This window comes from Vanderwaltozyma polyspora, genomic scaffold (genome assembly GCF_000150035.1).
Source record: "Vanderwaltozyma polyspora DSM 70294 KpolScaffold1053 genomic scaffold, whole genome shotgun sequence".
In the NCBI taxonomy this organism is placed as follows: Eukaryota; Fungi; Ascomycota; class Saccharomycetes; order Saccharomycetales; family Saccharomycetaceae; genus Vanderwaltozyma; species Vanderwaltozyma polyspora.
The window spans coordinates 1-18,675 of record NW_001834644.1 but is presented as its reverse complement, the minus strand read 5'-3'; the positions used below and the strand labels follow the sequence as shown (position 1 = coordinate 18,675).

Here is an 18,675-nt window from a genome sequence, read left to right as displayed (position 1 = left end):
AAGAATTCTTCTTATTTAAAACTTATATTTATATATGGGGGGGGGGGGGGGGGGGGGAAAGAATCCCTATCTTTTCTCTTTTTGGATAATATCTCCAAACACTAACAATATCTCCCCGAATTAAAGCCTTTGTTTCTATAAATGGGGAGGTTTCTTGGGAAACCTTTTGGTCCTAAATTAAAAATAGGAATCCAATTATTTTATAGTGTTTTTGGAAGTTTCCCCCTCAAGCCCAGGATTTATCAGGGTTTAATGGGGACCATAGATACTATTTTTTTCATCAAATGTAGGAAAACACTTTTTTGGATTTCTTGAGTTTTCTTTTATCAACACAAATTCTTTGACAATGGGAAAGCAGTTACCCCCGTAGTAAAATTAAGATTTTATTAAAGTTTCCAGTACATTTTTTACATTTTTCAGGCAAATGAATACCATTATATATCGTAATTGATCCATTGTGAAAATTATTGCTATTATTCTGTTCATACCCCATCACCTATAGATAATTTTAATGCCGATTCTAATACTGAATACGGGGACTTTAAACCCTGATAAAGGCATAGTATACTCTAATACTACTTTTCTTATTAAATACCTATACGTTAACATTGGAAGTTTTTCAATTAATATCAGTAATAAATGATCTTTACGTAACTCTGCTTCATACAACTTTAACCAGCCGTTTAATCCCTTTATATTACCAGTTCTAACACAATCACTTAGTTCTTTATATTTATTTGCTAAATTTACATCAATCTTTGATACTATCCAGAATTTTGGTAATTTATTCATCATTAATCCAACAGGAACCAAGTATTTCAATATACGATTAATGTTTCTCTTTAAAGGCGAGGAATTTTCGATTTTTATATTTAATACATCTGCTACTGATGATAACATTAAAAATGCATTGTTCAATTGAATGAATGCGTCCACAATCTTATTGTTCAAGATGTAGTATCTCCCCAATAAGTATCTATATTCCACTTGTTCTTTTACTGGGAATTCACTAAATATAGTTACCATACTCTTAGGTTTAAAATTTTTGAAAATATTTGAACAAAGTTGAGGTGAACCAATCTTGAAGTAAATATTGTTCAATTTGTTCACCAGATATAATAGTATTTTCTGTTTCCCAGGTAATTGGTCAAAACTAGGTTCTGACATTATAGTTTCACCATCTATGCTTCTTGAAGGTTTAATACTATTAAACAATTTTGATATAATCGACGAACAATGCGATAAGAATTGATGCTTTCTAGTATGTAACACCATATAATGATCGTCCAGCTTTGACGCTACTGGAATGATATATTCGGTGGCAGCTTGATATATCGGAACTAAAGGATCTATTGGATAGTTATCATTTAATAAACAGTTGTTAAGATCAGAATAAAACTGAAAAATTAAATCATAACTTTCGGATAAGGACCATGGATTGACATCCCGACAATATCTCAAAAATGAAACTACCATTATATTAAATCTTGTCCACTCAGATTTCCCAGATTTATAAAATTGGAAACTCTGTGATTCTACTAAACTCTCTAAAGATTTGTCATTAATTGCATTACCATTTGAATAATTTTGCAATTCACTCTGTAATTGTGAAACTATTCTCCCATTAACCGCTAGATCCAATGATAAATTGATAAACAGCCCATTGGAAAGATCATTGAAGAAGCTCGATAAATTATAACTCATTATTATTGTTACTATTATTTAATATTTTGCCTTAAACTTTTTATCTTATCTTCACCAATTCTAAAACTTATAGAACGCAAACAAAACAAAACTAAACACAGCAATCACACCACATTAACACAACACCTGTTCACTCTCTTGAACCTTGAACAATACATACCATTGTATCATTCAATCAAAAGAAGTTTACCTTAACTATGTTGTATATTTTCAATTCTTGATATATTTCATATCCCATCGCTAATAATTTTTCATTTAATTATGATCAATTTTAAAAGAGATATGTAAACTTGAAGAGGTTACAATAGAAAAGATGGATTGAACAAGAAGATAAAGGTGGTTAGATCGGCAGACTATGTCTCAATACGGCTACCATAAAAGCAATTAGTTGATATCGATTGAAGCAGTTTATTATGTCTGAAACTAAGCCGTTAGAGAAGAAGAATAAGAAGACTGGTAACCGTTACTTTCGTCGTGGGAAGAAAGGATCAGGTAAGAATAAAGATGGAATAGAAGGTAAAACTGGTGCTAGTAAACCAGGTAAAGATGGGTCCAATGGTGGTACTGTAGCTAGTAACAATCCGATGGCTAACAAGGACAAGGTGAATAATAAGTCTGATAAATCAAAGAGAAGAAGAAGAAGGAACAAAAAGAAGAACGTTGGTAAAAATGGCGATGAAGAGATTAGTGGCCATAAACTTGTGTTAAGACTATTGCCTCCAAATCTAACCGAAGAGAAGTTTTGGGAGATTGTTACTCCAGCTTTGGATAAATTAGAAAACTATGAAATTGAGAGTTCTTATTTTGTACAAGGTGAGTATACAAATAAGCCCTTCCAAGATCCAAGTTATTCACGTTGTTATATAATCTTTAAAAAATTTGATAAACTAAAAGAAGCTGCTCAGAAATTAGCTACTGTGAATTTCATGGATGATAAGATCGATTCAGCTATCGCTAGAATTAGGATTTCTCCATACAACAAAAGCATTAGTGTCATTCCACCAAACCGTCCTAGTAGAAGAAGTATTGAAGGCACTGTTGAAAGTGATTCCTTATTTAAAACTTTTATTCAATCATTACAGATAATGGAGGAAGAGAAAAACCATTATGAATATTCAGAAGTTAGTTTATTCAAGTCATTGAAAAAAGAATTGAGTAAACGAAATGAATTGGCAAATGTAATGAATAAGAGGAGAGAACAGGCATTAATTGAGCTTGCAGGAGCAGATAATAAAAAAGATGGTTCAAAAAAGAAGAAGAAGAAAAAGAAGAATAAGAAGAAGAAATCTGAGAAAATAAAAGAATCTGAAGACACTAATGTCAATAAAGGTCCTTCAAATGTAAAAAATAAGAAGATTAGAAAGAACAAGCAAAAGGGATCTAATTCTCAAAAGGAAAACCATAATAATTCGATTGAAAAAAATAATAACATAGTAATATTAGAGGCAGCTGGTAAGAAAGAACTACAAAGACGAAAAAAATTACAAAAAAAGAATGAAATGGAATTATCTTTAAACAAATTAGCTTCATTACCATCTAAAAATGTTGAAGCTTCTTCTGAAACAAATAAGCAACCATCAAAAATGAAAATACTTAAGAGACCTGAAAATTGATTCCATCGAAAAGTTTAATTGAGCAATGTCAATTGGATGAACTAAGAAGATTTTGATAAACTCACTGTTAATATCAATCGGTTTAATTTAGAAGAGCAACCTTTTATGTTCTGTAACAGAATGTTGATGGGTCTTTGTTAGTTTTTATTTTCAATAATGAAATACTCTAGAGACATCATTATTACATATATACAATAGCCATAGTTGCATCCCATTCATTTCCGAAATGGTTAAATTATTCTGGTCAATAACCTCACATTCTAACTTAAGGTGGTCAATTGGGATCACACAGCATCAAAAATAAATCATTAATTATTACATAGGTTTTAATAGTGATATTACATATTTTATATATTATATTATATTATTATTCAGATTCATCATCACTAGACGATAAAGATTCATCGCTACTTTCATCATCCTCATCACTTGCATTTAGGTCAGACCATTGACAGTGACCAAGTGGTATTCCCCATATTTCATCTTCTGAACAGAGCCAATCCACTAGCTCATCTAGATGTATTATTTTTATTTCAATTGATTGGGACATTGACCAACAATCTGTATCCATTGCGACACTTTTCAGTTTCCTATAGTCACTAATGCATTTTGAAAAGAGTTCTCTGTACTTTTTAGAATTAACCTCATCATTATCATAATAATATTGAATTCGAATATATGTCAACACTAGAGCCACTAAATATTTATTATCAAAATTATCTATTACATTATCTTGCATCTGTATTATAGTCATCAATTGTTCCCAAGTTGGACATATTTCAATAAGTTTCATTAGAATGCATTTGAATTCGACTCCTCCTAAGAAGCATACTTGATTAACACTTTTATCCTTTAATGTTCCCAGATCTCGAACAATGACTTCAATTAGTTGTAACATATTTAATCCTCTTAATGATGAGTTATCTAAATTGGCTTTATAGTAAATTGAATTATGAATCTTATCTCTAGTGATTCTTGGAATCACTAGAGAAACTGACTGATTGTTCAATTGCTTGTTTGATAGGTGGGACTCTACAAGAAATTCGTTACTCATTCTAATGTATATTATATTATACTGCCAATGTATTCGCTGTCATTGATTATGTTATGTATCTTTGGCTATTAATTATTAGCTGGAATCTATAATATTTTTAAAAATCTCATCGATTTGCTTAAAGTTTGTTAGAACTTCAAGATTAAAATATAATGATTATTTTAATCATTTGACTATTTTGAGATAACAACGTACCCCATGTAATGATAACTTTCTTTATACAGCTCAATTGAATTGTTTGATATCTATTTAATTTAAATTTTTAAATATATATTTCTTTATATACAGGATAATGATTTAAATAATTTGAAATAATAATTTTAATGAATAATAAGATCAGGAATTACAAGTATGACTATCTGAGAATGTGTATGTATATGGAGAGAAAATGAGAGAGACGTAGTTCATAATATTCAGAACCAAGTGACCTTATCATATTTCTTCTTTTCTTCTAGCTTTTTGGCATACTTTCTACCTTTAACATCTAAAATATATTTATCAGCATTCTTAATGGCTACCTCCATCTTGGCCAATTTAGATTGACGAGCAAATTCATGTTTATGACCCTTAGGTGTAAGCACACCTCTCATGAATGTCTTCTTATCGTATTTTTCTTCAAAGAACTTCTTATTCATTGGTGGTAAAAATTCTTGAATACCATAACTGTGTGCCATTTTATAAAGATCACTCATACGTCTTTTGGAGTATTTAGGTTCGTGATAACGACCAGTTACTGGATGTTTGTTAGGCAAAAATGGATTAGCTACAACATCGTATGTTGATACTGGTTTAGTAGCATATTTTATTGATGGTGGATATTTATTAAAAAAAGTTTTCAATGAAGAAGGTAGAAATTCAAAATATTTAACAGAATTCATTACTGATGGACTAGCTCTCATATCAAACACTTAAAAGAATTACTGCACCTCACAATTTTACTATCAGTAACTTTAAACCTTATCAACTTATATGGATACAATGCCATAATAAAGCTTATCTAGATTTAAATATTCTTTTAAATATCAAACGCTTTTCCAAAAAATAATCAATATCACGTGATATAAAGATTTAGGGATCACATAGAACCAAACATGGTTGATGAGTAGAATGACAGTTAGAATCTTCAATTAATAGTCATGGAATTAATTCATATGAGGAATATAGATTAATGCTACTCTAATTACAAGGTTACAAATATACAGGAGCTTTAGCAGTTATAAGGAATGAGAGTAAAACAAAAATAAAATAAAAGCAGGCAGACACACAGATCTCCGACACACCCAACAGGAAAAGGTTGATATAATCCATCTAATTATAGTTTGCTTTGCAATTGTGGTAATTTATCATACCAAAATTTAAGAGCCACTTTGGATCTCATAGTTGTGACTAGAGTCCACATTGTAGAGATGAGCTCATGGTTTGCAGTTTTATCGAAATTTGAAGTTAAGATCAAATCGCTACATTTTTCTAACCATTCTAGTATATTGCCGTTTGAAATAGAAGCTGACATGAATATTAAACATTCTATCAGTGTCTTCTTTGTTTCATTTGGTAGCCCTGGGGTTTGGATTTTAGAGTAAATATAGTTACATGTTTCGGATGGCATCGATTCCTTCAACTGACTCAAGTGCTGAATTCTCCCTGAAACTGTTTGAGCGATCAAAATTATTTGATTTGGTAAAAGTTCACCATCAATGAATGCTGTAAAACTTGCATCCAGATACTGTGGGATTAATTTGATTTGCCAATCGTAAAGTTTTGTGTTCAGTGCTGAAAGAATCATCCAATGGATAGATTCCTTAATATCATTATTTGAAGACCTTATAAACTCATCGATTAGTGGTTGAACAATAGTCTCAATGAAGTGCATATCGATCCCTTTGAATTGACTAATGGTAGATTCTAAAAATGTTAATAAGAAAAGTAATTTTGAAATACTTATTTTATTTCCTGACTTCGGATCACCCCATATATTAGATCTCATTAAACACACCAAATCCATATAAATCTTGGGATTTTTTTCCGCAGCCATCTTGATACCTGTGACTGACACATTCAACACATAATTATAAGATTCAAATCCTGAAATACCGAAATCTTTGACTATGAAATGGATAAAATATAGGCAGGTGATTACCTGATGATACCATTGAACTGGGATAGTATTTCTGCTTTCAAGAATCCCTTTGAGAGAAAGAACAATTGTTAGCAGAATATTCACATAGTGTCTATCAGAGTAATCATTGCCCCAAGAACCACTGTTGTTGCTTTCTACTGTTGATAAATCATAGCACATTTTGCAGAATTTAGCTAGTATAGTTGAAGTTAATTGTTCGGAACAATGTGGAATAGATAATAGCAATGTTTTTGCTACTTTATTCATATTTCTTGACATGAACTGAGATTCTTTGATCCCTTTAGATGTAATATAATCTGACGATAAATTTGTCAAAGCTATGGTAATGTTCTGCCAAGGCAATACCCCAAAATTATTGTCCGATTCTCTACTAATCGCACTATAGGATAACATTAGTTTTCTTACAAGATCGTTCCCGTTACCAGTATACATACGAATGAAATCATTCCATATTGGAATATAATACTTTGATCTCCACGTTTCATAAAGGTTTCTTACACTTCCTGAGTCATCGACAAATATCGATGACTGCAAAGATTCAAATTTATCCTGAGTATCCAAAGCACCAGCAACAATAGCAATCTTATAAACAGACCAACTCTTACAGCCCACAATATAACTATTCCAAATAGCACAAAATGTATCTATTGGCACCACAGGTTCAGATATCTCTAATTTCCATTGAAATATACCTTTGACCATTTCTTGTAACTCCAGAAGATCATAATTATTCCAATATTGACTATTGAATATACCATCTACCATCTCATTCAACAATCCAATCGAGCGGATCCTGGCAGTATAGTACACTACATTATTCAACAAAGCTTGATTCAATTTTTCATCACCATTATTTACAGTTCCCTTTATTCTTGTTGATCTCAATATCCCTAATAAGTACCTTATCGAATTTAATTCAGTATCATCAATCTCTTTCATCTTTATACAAATCCCTCCAAAATAAGACCAATAGAACTTACAAGTACCAAATGTATCTACCTACCGTTATGTATTGACCTTGATTCCAACCAATCTTTATCTACAAACAAGTTCAGTTCATCTTAAAAGTTAATCATATTCTCTTTTCTTAATTTTTGATATTTTAAGACCGATTTCTAATGATAAATATCAAGGAAAGTTTCATGATTTTAAAGGTTAATTCATAAGATAACAATGCATTCATACCACAATAGAGCGTTGATATAGTCGAGGACTGGTATATTGGGTTGGTATAGTTTATTTTAAGAAGATTCTCTGTGTGCTATTAGAGGTCCTGTTAAATTTGGCGCATTGTTGGTTGGTTTACTTAAAGGTAAAGTAAGAGAGAAATAGAGAAAGAGATATATAAGAAGTTCGATTCAATTGGATTGAATCAATTTAAATTAACTCAAGATGTCAATGGAACCACCAACTGGGTTAGGTGCATTTCCTGTAACGAAATTCTGCATGGTATCTACCGGATTTGTGTCGATATTAGCATCAGTTATGTCCTGCAAATATTTATTCCTTGCAAAATATGATCCATTTATAGAGGAATATCATCAGTATTATAGATTATTCACTTATCAATTTGGAGCAATTAACGAATCAGATGTAGCATTACTGATATTGATATGGTATCAGTTAAAACATTTAGAGAGATTATTGGGCTCTTACAAGTATATCAACATGATATCTCTGATATATATATATACGACAGTGATAATTGCCGGTTTAAGTATTCTTACTAATACATTATTGGGTATCACAATTTGGAATAATTATCCTACTGGTGCACTCCCAATAACTTTGGCATTGTTCCATTTCTATAAAGAATATACTCCACAGATATATGAGTTTGAAATAATTTTGAGTCCACCTTGGTCAAGGTCAGCAGATAGTAAACAATTAAAATGGAAATTAAACGATCAATTTTATATCGATGCACTAATAGCGTTATTGTTAATCAATCAAGGGCTAGCTGGATTAGGATGTGGATTTCTCAGTTGGTTAGTTGGTGTATTCTTAGACAAAGGTTTACTTCCTGGAATTGAAGGTTGGAGGTTACCATTTAGCAACAGAATTTTTTCAAAGAAATCTACTGGGACTAATACTGAAAGGAACACAACTGAAAATATGGGCAATGGAGCTGTATCTGGTACTAACTCGGTGGCTGGCTCTGCAAATGTGTCAACAGCAGAATTGCCATCCAGAGAAGAAGAAGTACCCGATGATGAACCAGCACGTCCATTGGGTGTCCAATTTTTAGATACATTCCGTAGATAAGTTTGTCTGTTTATTACTTTGATAAATAAGCTACAAAGGTTTAAATTAATGCATTAGAAATCTTTTATCATCTATTAAATATTGTTAAATAATTGTACATTATTTCTTGATAAAATAGTAAATTAATCTCATCGACTAACATTATGAAAAATTACAGGTCTCTGATTTCCATTTTCCATTTTAATATCTATGTATGGGCCAAATGACGGTTATTTATGTTTTAGGATGGTGTAGAATCAACCCATGATTATATCTTTAACTTTTCAGTACCTTCTTGTGCCTTTTTAAGTTCTTGTCTTTTTTCAACATCCCAGTTGTATAATCTTGCACAATTGACCTCCATAGTAGTGATATTTTCCCTTAGGAATTCAGCATCCTCCTCAGCTATTTCCAAAGAATCTTTGGCATCTTTCAATTTATTTGTTAATAGTTCAATTGCTTCTGCTACTGGATATTCCAACATAACATCGGCACCTAACCACAAACCAACTTTTAAATCTTCGTTTTCATTTGACTCAATAACAGCTTTGGTAAACAAGGTATCGTTCAGCTGATAATGAGTCTCCACTGGCTTATCTCTATTTTCCAAAGTCTTACATATCTTTAAAGTATTTTCAATATCAGGAATTCTAGTCTTCAACTGTTTTATAGTGTTTTGCTTTGATTCCTGCATAAATTTATACTTCGATAATCTTTCTTGAAACTTATTGAAAACCAATTCAAAATCATTGACTTCTTTAATAATATCATTGACATTTTCCACAAATGGAGCTTCTGGAATGCCTCGACTATTAGTCTTTGTAGAGTTAAATAGAGTATCCATAATGAATCAACCAATAAAAACAACTAAAATCCAGTTTCCTCTGGGGACAACAAACAAAATAATCTAAGGTAACTTATCAGTCTAAAAATGATTACCTTGATACCTTCTTATATAAAGTACAATTGAGTTTATTCTTCTTGAAATAAACCTTCAAATTGAATAAACTACTAGTCTTTAATATCAACTTTTCGAATTTTTCATTATTTTTGATGTAAGAAAAAAAAATGATTCCAGATTGAAAAATATTAAAGGAAAAGACATGAAGTAAAAGTGTTTAAACCTGATTAGATGATGGTTATAGTATATCAAGATGTTAAGAAAATTGTATTTTTGGTTTCTTATGATTTAATTTAAAATTCTGTTCAGAAATTGAAAAAATTGGTTAAAAATTGGTTTAGTTCTATTCGTTAGAGAGATAGTGACATCTTGGGATTGATACATAATGGGATTAAACTGTAAATCAATGAATTGGTGGTTGAATTAGAACGATTCTTTTTAAAGGATGGGATAATTGATATTGAGTTGTGATTAATTGTTGATTTTAAGAATCTATTTTGATGTTAAATTATCTGGAAACGTCATTTTTTGGCCATATGGTTTTTCCACTGGTTGGGTTTATAGTGACTAAATAAATTTTGTTCCCGAAATTAAAACCATTATTAAGTATAAAAGAGAACGAACAATGCAACCTATCGTATAGAGAGGTGTTTACTTCATTTCATTATTGGTGTGAGCTGTTGAATGATATCCTTGTAAAAGATTGAGTGTTGCCAGAAGGAAGCATTGTTTTTGTAACCATAAGAGATTTTTGAATTATTTTTTATACTATGTCTGAGAGTCCAAAGGAAACAACTCAAACACCAATTATTTTTGCTCCTGAAACTTATCAATATGATAAATATACTCTAGATGAGTCTAAATTGTCTTCTGATCCAATAGAACAGTTTACTGGATGGTTCAAGGAAGCTAAAGAAGACCCAAGTGAAAGCATACCTGAATCAATTACATTCTCATCTGCCGAATTACCAAGCGGTAGAGTTTCATCAAGGGTTTTACTATTCAAAGAATTGGATTCTCGTGGTTTTACTATATATTCCAACTGGGGTACCTCTAGAAAGGCTCAGGATATTAAAAGCAATCCAAATGCTGCTATAAATTTCTTTTGGAAAAATCTACAAAGACAAGTAAGGGTTGAAGGTTTTACCGAGTACGTTAATCGTGAAACTTCTGAACGTTATTTCAAAACCAGACCTCGTGGATCAAAAATAGGTGCTTGGTCTTCACCACAATCTAATGAATTGAAAAGTAGAGATGAATTGGAACAATTGATTAAGGAAAACGAAAAGAGATTCGAAAATGTTGAAGACATCCCATGCCCTGATTATTGGGGAGGTTTAAGAGTTGTGCCTTTAGAGATTGAATTTTGGCAAGGGAGACCAAGTCGTTTACATGATCGTTTCTTATATAGAAGAAAGACAGAAAATGATCCTTGGGAAATTATTAGACTGGCTCCATGATAAAATCATATACTTTTACCACTTTTATTTTAATAATTTTAAATGTGCTCTTAAATAGTTAAATCTAGATACTATGATTAGTTTTTATTATGTAATGTAATCATATCTAATGCATCATCTATCTTCTTAAGAAGATTTTCGTTATATTTTATTGTTACATTATGAAACTCATGCAATTTCTGTATTAATACATCTCTCTCTTCTTGTGTTAACGATATATTAGCAATTTTTGAAATATATGTAAAATTTAAAAAGAACATGTTGAATAAAAATGTATGATTTTCCTGTTCCCTCGTTCTTACTAATGAAGTAACTCTATTGAAGATTTCTTTGTATCTTGAAACAATAGATTCATCGAGACTTAGTCGAGAGTCTCCCTCTGAAATGAAATTTAAGCTTAGCGCTAAATTTAAAATAACCAAATCTACCTTATCCTTGCTTAACGGTAGTATATTCCTAGCAATAAATGGTAATGTTTTGTTGACAACTTTACTTTTATTATTGTTGGTAATAGATGTCAATGACTCTGAGGAATTGCTCAATAAAATTAATACCTTAATGTAAGTTTCATTATTTATCCGTTCGTCTAGTAATGGTATTAATATGTCAAGTGATTCTCGAGTGGTCTCTAAATCTAGACAACCTGTTGAAGCAATAGTCTCAATCAGTGCTAATATAGCCACTATTATATCCTCATTTTCGCAATTGTTATATCTATTTAAAACTTTACAAATATCTACTATGACATTTGAAGATTTGAACAGATTCTTACCATAATTCTTCCAAAGTAACGTAGAGTAAGTCAAGCATGTATTATTATTTGTCTTGGTTAAGAAATCTTTATAGTTTAATTGTACCATTTTTTTACCAGCGATGGTTACTGGAGGGAGTTTTTCTTGTAAACTTAAACGTCTTATAAATTTATCAAAATTAGCAGGTAATAAATCCTGACTTATAGGCAACTTACTAGTTATGAAACCTAATAATAGAAGAACTAAAGGATTATCGAACTCATCCCTCTGGAAGCACCATTGATAAATATCCTTATTTGAATGCTTATTGATATATGCTAAAAATGCTTCATCACTATTCATTGTCAAAGATAGGTTTAAAAGTTTAGATATGAATGATTCTTTACTTATTTCTTGGGGTGATTCTTCTGTAATGAATTCTAAATCATCTTGAAATCGAAGCATGTTACCCATATTTTTCAATTCATTATAATGATGTGTCTTTGCAATTTCGCTATTCTTGGGGCTAGATGTGACGCTGTCCTTGCCAGATTGCTCTGATAATTTTGAATTTTTGGTTAGGGAGCATTGCCCATCCTCGTTGTCCTCTTCCTCTTCCTCGTCGCTGCTCGTGGACTCTTTAGTTAAAATTGTACGATTCCTGCCATACAATTTTCGAGACTGACCACCTTCATTTTCATTAATTAAAATATCTTCAACTTTCTCCTTCTCCATAAAATTATCTTGAATAGTAGAAGTGATTGATTCGGAAGTAGCATCTTGTAAAGAAGATAGGAATGAGTCGATATCATCTAAAGTTCCTTTCAATGAATTATGAATATCCTCTTTAGACTCATCATCTGAGCCAACATCGATTGATGCCTGTTTCTTATAGTTTTTCCTCCTTTTCTTCAACGATTGAGGTTTATCCAAGAAATCGAAAGCGTCTAATTCTAACCTATTATGAGATAACTCGCTAGAGCTACTAGGAAGGTTACCAGTACTTGTAAATTCGGAATGCGTATCTGTGCTTAGATCATTATCAGAAACCAGAGATTTCTCCTTTGGTGAATCTAGTTCTTTATCTTCTTCAATTAAAGAAACTTGTTCTGTATCTTCCTCACTGAAATCACTTAAATCAATTTCTGAATTTCCTCTCCCAAACGAAATCGATACAATTTGATTCCTTCTTCTACCATACCCCTTCATATCAAAAAATTCTATAACCAGCCCCTTCCACAATCTGCCATTGTCCTTTGAATCATCCAGAAGTACTTACTCGAATAACATTGAAGTTCTTGTTTTATAATCTAGTGTTTTCAAATTTACGCGTATTATTTTATTTCAAGAAGTATTTAATACGCGTCCCAATTTAAAAACCTTCAAACTCATCAAGTTAGTTAACAGGATCATGATAATTCAACAACGATTGATATAAAGCAAAGGTTCTTCATATTTGTTGTGGGTATATCAGGTGTTTACGAAAAGTGAGTTGCCTACAGGTAGATAGATTGGAGATATGTATGGTGATCTGGCGAATAAATTGGTCCTAGAGGCCAAGAGATCACAACAATTGAGTAATAAAAGCAAAAAGGGAAACAGTCTGCCTATGTATCATGAAGAATTGGTTAGAAATATATTACAGGAGGTGGTCCAGTTGAGTAAGAATACTGAATATTTAAAAGAGCAACAACAACTGGGTAATATGGATAGTAAAGTATGGAAATGTCAACAATTTGTGATGTTACTTTGTATGGAACGTAATAAAAGATGTTTACTTGCGTATCAAAGATTAAGAAGTCAAATGTTAGACTCATTAGCTTGGGATAATAATGGTTTAGATATTCTCCATGATACATTGGGGAACACTCAAGATACAACTGATTTGTCACCACAAGAACAAGAATATCTTAAAGAATATTCCGAATTGATAACAGAATTGAAAAGTGGTGCATTAACAGATATTGATTTGACAGGCAGTTTAACACCACCGAGTGATGTTTTCATCGATGTCAGAGTGCTGAAAGATGCAGGTGAAATTCAAACTGAATATGGTGTTTTTAATTTAATCAAGGACTCCCAATTCTTTGTTAGACAATCTGATGTTGAAAGGTTAATCCAACAAGGTTATCTGCAAAAAATAAAATAAGAAAGCAGGACTAATGAGTTTTAAGTGTTACTTCATCTCAACTCCTATAGTTATGTAATAGTTAGTGCATTCCCCAAGTAATAATGAATAGATATAATGATAGATATCGGCGATAAAAGTCAGTTAATTAATTAATATATAGAAAAAATTTATGTAAAATTTGAGATAATATTATTTAGATTAACTTGCTTAGTCGTGCTTCAAAGTTTCAGAGAAGACAGCAGCTGGCTTAGCGGAAGCCTTTTCAGCCTTCTTGGAACCCAACTTTTCAGCGGAGAAAACCTTAGCGTATGGGTTCAATCTCAACAAGACTTGTTTGTTCTTCAATGGGTTCTTCTTCATAACGTGAGTACGTTTTTGAGATGGTTGACCAGCTGGTCTAACAGCGGATTGGATTTCAGAAGAGTTGATAATTCTGGTAACATCAGAAGTGGAGATGATGTTTTGTGGTAAAGAGTAACCGGCCTTGGAAGAGGCGACGGTTTCAGAACCCCAGACTTGGTCCAATTTAGCGAAAGCAGATTCAGTCCAGATGACGAATCTACCCAAGTGAGCACCTGGAGCCAATTGCAACAAAGACAAAGAAGCAACGTTAGCGGTTTCAACACCTGGAACGTTTCTGAAAGCCTTAACGATACCGTTGTCTTCAGCGTAAACGACCAATGGACCTCTTCTTTGAGTCCATCTTCTGTTTCTGTACTTACCTTTACCGGCTCTCAATTTCTTGGATTTCAAGACCTTGACCAAATCGGCTTGAGCACCGACAGCCTTCAAAGCAGCAACAGCTTCCTTGGTCTTCTTGATAGATTCCAAGTCCTTGGAGACAACCAATGGGATTTCTGGAATCTTTTCGACCTTGTGACCTCTAGCCAAAACCAAAGAAGCGACAGCGGAAGCAGCGATAGCGGAAGCAGTAGCGTAACGTTTTTCGTTGTGGTTAACCTTAACGTTCCACTTTCTCCAGGTCTTGGTTGGAGCAAACATACGACCACCACGACACATGTTACCGAAAGCAGCTTGACCAGATCTGTGGGTACCACCACCACCAACTCTTGGAATACGGGCAACAGCTCTACCAGTACCCCAGGATTCGGCGGAAGTTTGGTGACCAGCCTTTTCGGAGACAGCGTAAGCTTGTCTCTTGTTCTTGTTAACAGAAGTGAAAACAGAGTGAACAATATCTGGACGGATTGGAGCTGAGAAAACAGCTGGTAATGGCAAAGCAGTAGAAGTAGCTTCACCAGTCAAAGATTGAACGGTAACTTGAGGACGAGACATTTCGAATATGTTTGTTCGTTTGTTAGGTGGTTATTTAAAAGAATAAATATTACAAATTGAAATAACGAAACTAAATTAAATAAACTTTATATTAGAATCAATTGAAAAGAAAATTTTTTTTACCATTCATTTAAATGTGTTCAACTCATCGCTCTCTTTATATACCAATTTTATGAAATTCGATGCGTCTTCGAAAAATGAAAAAAAAATTTTTTCATGAGTTGCGTTGTTTCGTGTTGTGTGATGTCACGTGTAAATATTACCCTCACTGTATAGTCACGTGCGAGTATCCTGCTGGCAACCATATATACAGAAGAGATATAAAGATTTGGTAGTAGTCTGTCCTTTATTTAAATACTCATTGAATAGGTCTAATCTTCCCAATTCCAGCAAAGGACATTCTAATTAGTAACGTTCTCTTCGAGTCTAATGAAAACTCTTAACTCGGCTATGAAGTAATCTAAAAGAGAGGCTTGTGTCACTTTTCCTAAGTATCAATTGTCCATGTTTTGCTGACACCTTCTGTTCTAACACCCAATATCAACAAAAATTCAAGTCTTGTTTTATAGACCCGTTCTAAGTTAGCCTTCTACAGTTGTTCATGACATTTTTTGATATTATTATAGCAATCCTAAATTTATTCTGTTGGGATATGTTTTACTGGATGGTATTGTTTTGCCCATTTTTTACTACGTATTTCATTGCTGACAATATAAAGATGTATATAGCCATGGTCGAGCAACTTAAAACTATAACTAATAGAGTGTTGCTACAAACTACGGTCAGCTGCTTTGCTGTTAAGTTAATCATTGACTGTTTTTCCATTATTTAAATTTGTTGTTATCTCCTCCTCAATTGTTTCAATCTAAGTAGTTTTTACTCATATTAAAGTGTGTCACATTGTTTAATTACAGATGTCATGCTAACATTTTATTATTTAACACTATGTCATATTTAACTAATTGTCTATAAAAACTTGTTTGAGTCACGAAATTAATGTATATTAGGATGATAATAATTCTTACAACTTGTCTAGTGTTCTTTTGATGATATTGCTTTCACTTTGGATTAAGATGGAAATGCATTTTATTTGTTCCTCCGAAAGTGATGTTCCAGTGCTATCAGCTGGTACTTTTGGTAATTTCTTGGCAGATATTATTTGTTTAATTAGTTTATTATCTTCGTGAGTAAGATGAGACTCCAATAGTTGTATGATTTTCTCATTTGGTTCTTCAGTCAATGAAGAGTCGACAAGTTTCTTATAGATAGACTCTTTTAAATTTAATGTTTTGATAAAACCAATAAAGTATTCATTCATTTCACCTTCATAGTTCAAGAACATATCAGAAAGCCAAGATTGAGAATCTTCGTCGTCTTCTTCTTCTTCTTCCCCACAAGATTCGCAACCATCTTCATGTTCATGCTCTCTATTTTCCTCTTCCCCATGGTGTTCATGCTCACCTTCTTCACACGAATCACAATTATTGTCATGTTCTTCGTCATCATCTTGCATCAAATGGCGCCAAGCTTTAAATAATTCATAGCCTACATCTTTCCACCATTTTGAGCGTTCAACGTATGTTTTATCAGTCTTGCAAAAGTTAACCACCTGTTGACTTAGATCAACAATGTCCAAGGGATTGTCATTAACGCAAAACCCATAACGTGCAAAAAGAAATGAATTTGGCATTTCACCATATGAATTAAAGATTTCTTCATCTTTTAACTTATCATTGATAAGTTCTAATTCTACGTAATCGTCACCATTCTCTTCTTTTTCATTTTCTTCAATAGGTTCATTTTCTAATTCATTTATGAGTTCTAAACTGATAGTTGAAGGTTTGGTATTCTCATTTTTAGATACTTTTAAAGTTTCTTCGTCTATGTTTGACATTTCTTCAGCAATTAGATGTTTGCACATTCCAGGTTCACCACATTTATCACAGACGTCAAAAAGAGACAAAAATTTCAGATCTGGATTAGTTACATGATGATTGAACAGGTCAGCAATAGGAACCAAAGCTGATTCGTGATAATTATCAATTTCGAATACTCTTGAGGAGATTGCGAAAGCTTGAGCAACAAATCTGTTAAATTTCAACTTGACATCATTATCATTATTGACATCCAAATTAAAGAAATCTTCTGGTATTGGTAAATCGAAATCACTGTTCCATTTTGTTGCCAAATCTATTGCGATTTCAAAACCTTCTTGTAATTCTTCTTGCGGCTCCAAAGCGCCATATAAAGTGTCTAAGGTTGTACCTTTTAATAACAATTTATCATTTTGATCCCAGAAACATGGAGGTAAAACCAATTGGTCGTTATTTATTATGATAGTTTTCAAATATGGATACCAATGGCTTTTATCTTTAAAGATTGTAGTTTCATAAATGAAAGCGATGTTTAAAGCTAACATGCCGTCAATCTCATCATCTTGCAATAAATTTGCAATTGAAGAATTTGAAGCAGAAAATATAGCAGATTTATGTAATTTCAATAAAGTTGTACCTTTCTTAATGTCATTTTTAGCAAAAACACCAATACCACCGATATTTGAACTTCTAATTATACAATCATCAGAATCAAATTTACCATCAGTATCATTAACAAATTTTACTATATCACTGATATAGTTAGGACATGTACTAGTCATTGCAACGATACGATACCACCAGACTTACACTTACACTTACTCTACTTGATTCGAGATTGATTTGTCTTGAAGTCTAGATATAAATCAATTTGATTTAAAATTTAATTATATTGCTTGATCAATTGATTGATTGATCTAGCTCATCGCGTTTTCATTAAATTTGATATTGAATAAACAATAAGCGAAATAGGTATTAGTATGTATAAACAGGGTTTTTTAAAAAAATACTAACTTCTAAATACTAAAGAGATAGAGATATAAAGGAAAACCTATTAAAAGTTTTAAAGAATATATAGATATATATTTAAAATGGGGGATGGAGGGAAGGGGAAGGGGAAGATTGTAAATATTTCATTTTTTTTTTATTTGATTTGTCGATTCGTTATTAATTTATATGTGATAATGAAACGAAATCGAATTATTTCAAAGCGGCTTGTAAAGCTTCCAAGACTTCGATTTGGATGTCAGCTTCAGCAGCGACCTTAGTATCGGTAGAAGACTTGTTCTTGTTTGCTTCAGCTAATAAGTTTCTGATATTTTCTGAAGAGAAGGAGTCCAATGGGAAAGCTTCAGCGGAGGTGATTGATAAAGTTGAATCAGGTTGAACAGAAGCAAACCCACCAGAAACGAAGAATTTCTTTGGAGCTGAAGAGACTGATTCTTCGAAGATTTCGATGACACCTGGGGTCAATTGTTCTACGATTGGCACATGGTTAGCCAACACACCGATGTGACCTGATTTTACAGG

The 18,675-nt window shown here is 32.3% G+C and overlaps 13 protein-coding genes across 13 annotated transcripts; 4 read left to right on the top strand and 9 right to left on the bottom strand.

Moving 5' to 3' along the window:
• Nucleotides 1-492: 492 nt before the first annotated feature.
• Nucleotides 493-1,704, bottom strand: THP1 (Thp1p; the record flags this gene model as incomplete). The annotated part of the gene is made up of 1 exon (XM_001644085.1): nucleotides 493-1,704. The coding sequence occupies one exon, from the start codon at nucleotides 1,702-1,704 to the stop codon at nucleotides 493-495; it is 1,212 nt and encodes a 403-aa protein (XP_001644135.1).
• Nucleotides 1,705-2,117: 413 nt separating this feature from the next.
• Nucleotides 2,118-3,317, top strand: UPF3 (Upf3p; the record flags this gene model as incomplete). The annotated part of the gene is made up of 1 exon (XM_001644084.1): nucleotides 2,118-3,317. One exon carries the CDS (start codon nucleotides 2,118-2,120, stop codon nucleotides 3,315-3,317), a length of 1,200 nt encoding a protein of 399 aa, XP_001644134.1.
• A 367-nt stretch (nucleotides 3,318-3,684) lies between these two features.
• Nucleotides 3,685-4,371, bottom strand: PRP38 (U4/U6-U5 snRNP complex subunit PRP38; the record flags this gene model as incomplete). The annotated part of the gene is made up of 1 exon (XM_001644083.1): nucleotides 3,685-4,371. One exon carries the CDS (start codon nucleotides 4,369-4,371, stop codon nucleotides 3,685-3,687), a length of 687 nt encoding a protein of 228 aa, XP_001644133.1.
• A 413-nt stretch (nucleotides 4,372-4,784) lies between these two features.
• Nucleotides 4,785-5,270, bottom strand: MRPL25 (mitochondrial 54S ribosomal protein mL59; the record flags this gene model as incomplete). The annotated part of the gene is made up of 1 exon (XM_001644082.1): nucleotides 4,785-5,270. The coding sequence occupies one exon, from the start codon at nucleotides 5,268-5,270 to the stop codon at nucleotides 4,785-4,787; it is 486 nt and encodes a 161-aa protein (XP_001644132.1).
• A 413-nt stretch (nucleotides 5,271-5,683) lies between these two features.
• Nucleotides 5,684-7,447, bottom strand: PEX8 (Pex8p; the record flags this gene model as incomplete). The annotated part of the gene is made up of 1 exon (XM_001644081.1): nucleotides 5,684-7,447. One exon carries the CDS (start codon nucleotides 7,445-7,447, stop codon nucleotides 5,684-5,686), a length of 1,764 nt encoding a protein of 587 aa, XP_001644131.1.
• A 453-nt stretch (nucleotides 7,448-7,900) lies between these two features.
• Nucleotides 7,901-8,773, top strand: DSC2 (Dsc2p; the record flags this gene model as incomplete). Its single annotated transcript, XM_001644080.1, has 1 exon — nucleotides 7,901-8,773. The coding sequence occupies one exon, from the start codon at nucleotides 7,901-7,903 to the stop codon at nucleotides 8,771-8,773; it is 873 nt and encodes a 290-aa protein (XP_001644130.1).
• A 247-nt stretch (nucleotides 8,774-9,020) lies between these two features.
• On the bottom strand, nucleotides 9,021-9,596 carry PAC10 (tubulin-binding prefolding complex subunit PAC10; the record flags this gene model as incomplete). The annotated part of the gene is made up of 1 exon (XM_001644079.1): nucleotides 9,021-9,596. One exon carries the CDS (start codon nucleotides 9,594-9,596, stop codon nucleotides 9,021-9,023), a length of 576 nt encoding a protein of 191 aa, XP_001644129.1.
• An 827-nt stretch (nucleotides 9,597-10,423) lies between these two features.
• Nucleotides 10,424-11,113, top strand: PDX3 (pyridoxamine-phosphate oxidase PDX3; the record flags this gene model as incomplete). The annotated part of the gene is made up of 1 exon (XM_001644078.1): nucleotides 10,424-11,113. One exon carries the CDS (start codon nucleotides 10,424-10,426, stop codon nucleotides 11,111-11,113), a length of 690 nt encoding a protein of 229 aa, XP_001644128.1.
• A 77-nt stretch (nucleotides 11,114-11,190) lies between these two features.
• On the bottom strand, nucleotides 11,191-13,053 carry RAD61 (Rad61p; the record flags this gene model as incomplete). The annotated part of the gene is made up of 1 exon (XM_001644077.1): nucleotides 11,191-13,053. One exon carries the CDS (start codon nucleotides 13,051-13,053, stop codon nucleotides 11,191-11,193), a length of 1,863 nt encoding a protein of 620 aa, XP_001644127.1.
• A 310-nt stretch (nucleotides 13,054-13,363) lies between these two features.
• On the top strand, nucleotides 13,364-13,993 carry PSF1 (DNA replication protein PSF1; the record flags this gene model as incomplete). The annotated part of the gene is made up of 1 exon (XM_001644076.1): nucleotides 13,364-13,993. One exon carries the CDS (start codon nucleotides 13,364-13,366, stop codon nucleotides 13,991-13,993), a length of 630 nt encoding a protein of 209 aa, XP_001644126.1.
• A 189-nt stretch (nucleotides 13,994-14,182) lies between these two features.
• On the bottom strand, nucleotides 14,183-15,271 carry Kpol_1053p3 (60S ribosomal protein uL4; the record flags this gene model as incomplete). The annotated part of the gene is made up of 1 exon (XM_001644075.1): nucleotides 14,183-15,271. One exon carries the CDS (start codon nucleotides 15,269-15,271, stop codon nucleotides 14,183-14,185), a length of 1,089 nt encoding a protein of 362 aa, XP_001644125.1.
• A 1,021-nt stretch (nucleotides 15,272-16,292) lies between these two features.
• On the bottom strand, nucleotides 16,293-17,927 carry RKM3 (protein-lysine N-methyltransferase; the record flags this gene model as incomplete). The annotated part of the gene is made up of 1 exon (XM_001644074.1): nucleotides 16,293-17,927. One exon carries the CDS (start codon nucleotides 17,925-17,927, stop codon nucleotides 16,293-16,295), a length of 1,635 nt encoding a protein of 544 aa, XP_001644124.1.
• A 418-nt stretch (nucleotides 17,928-18,345) lies between these two features.
• ATP16 (F1F0 ATP synthase subunit delta) lies at nucleotides 18,346-18,675 on the bottom strand (the record flags this gene model as incomplete). The annotated part of the gene is made up of 1 exon (XM_001644073.1): nucleotides 18,346-18,675. A coding segment is annotated over one exon (330 nt), but the record flags the coding sequence as incomplete, so codon positions are not given.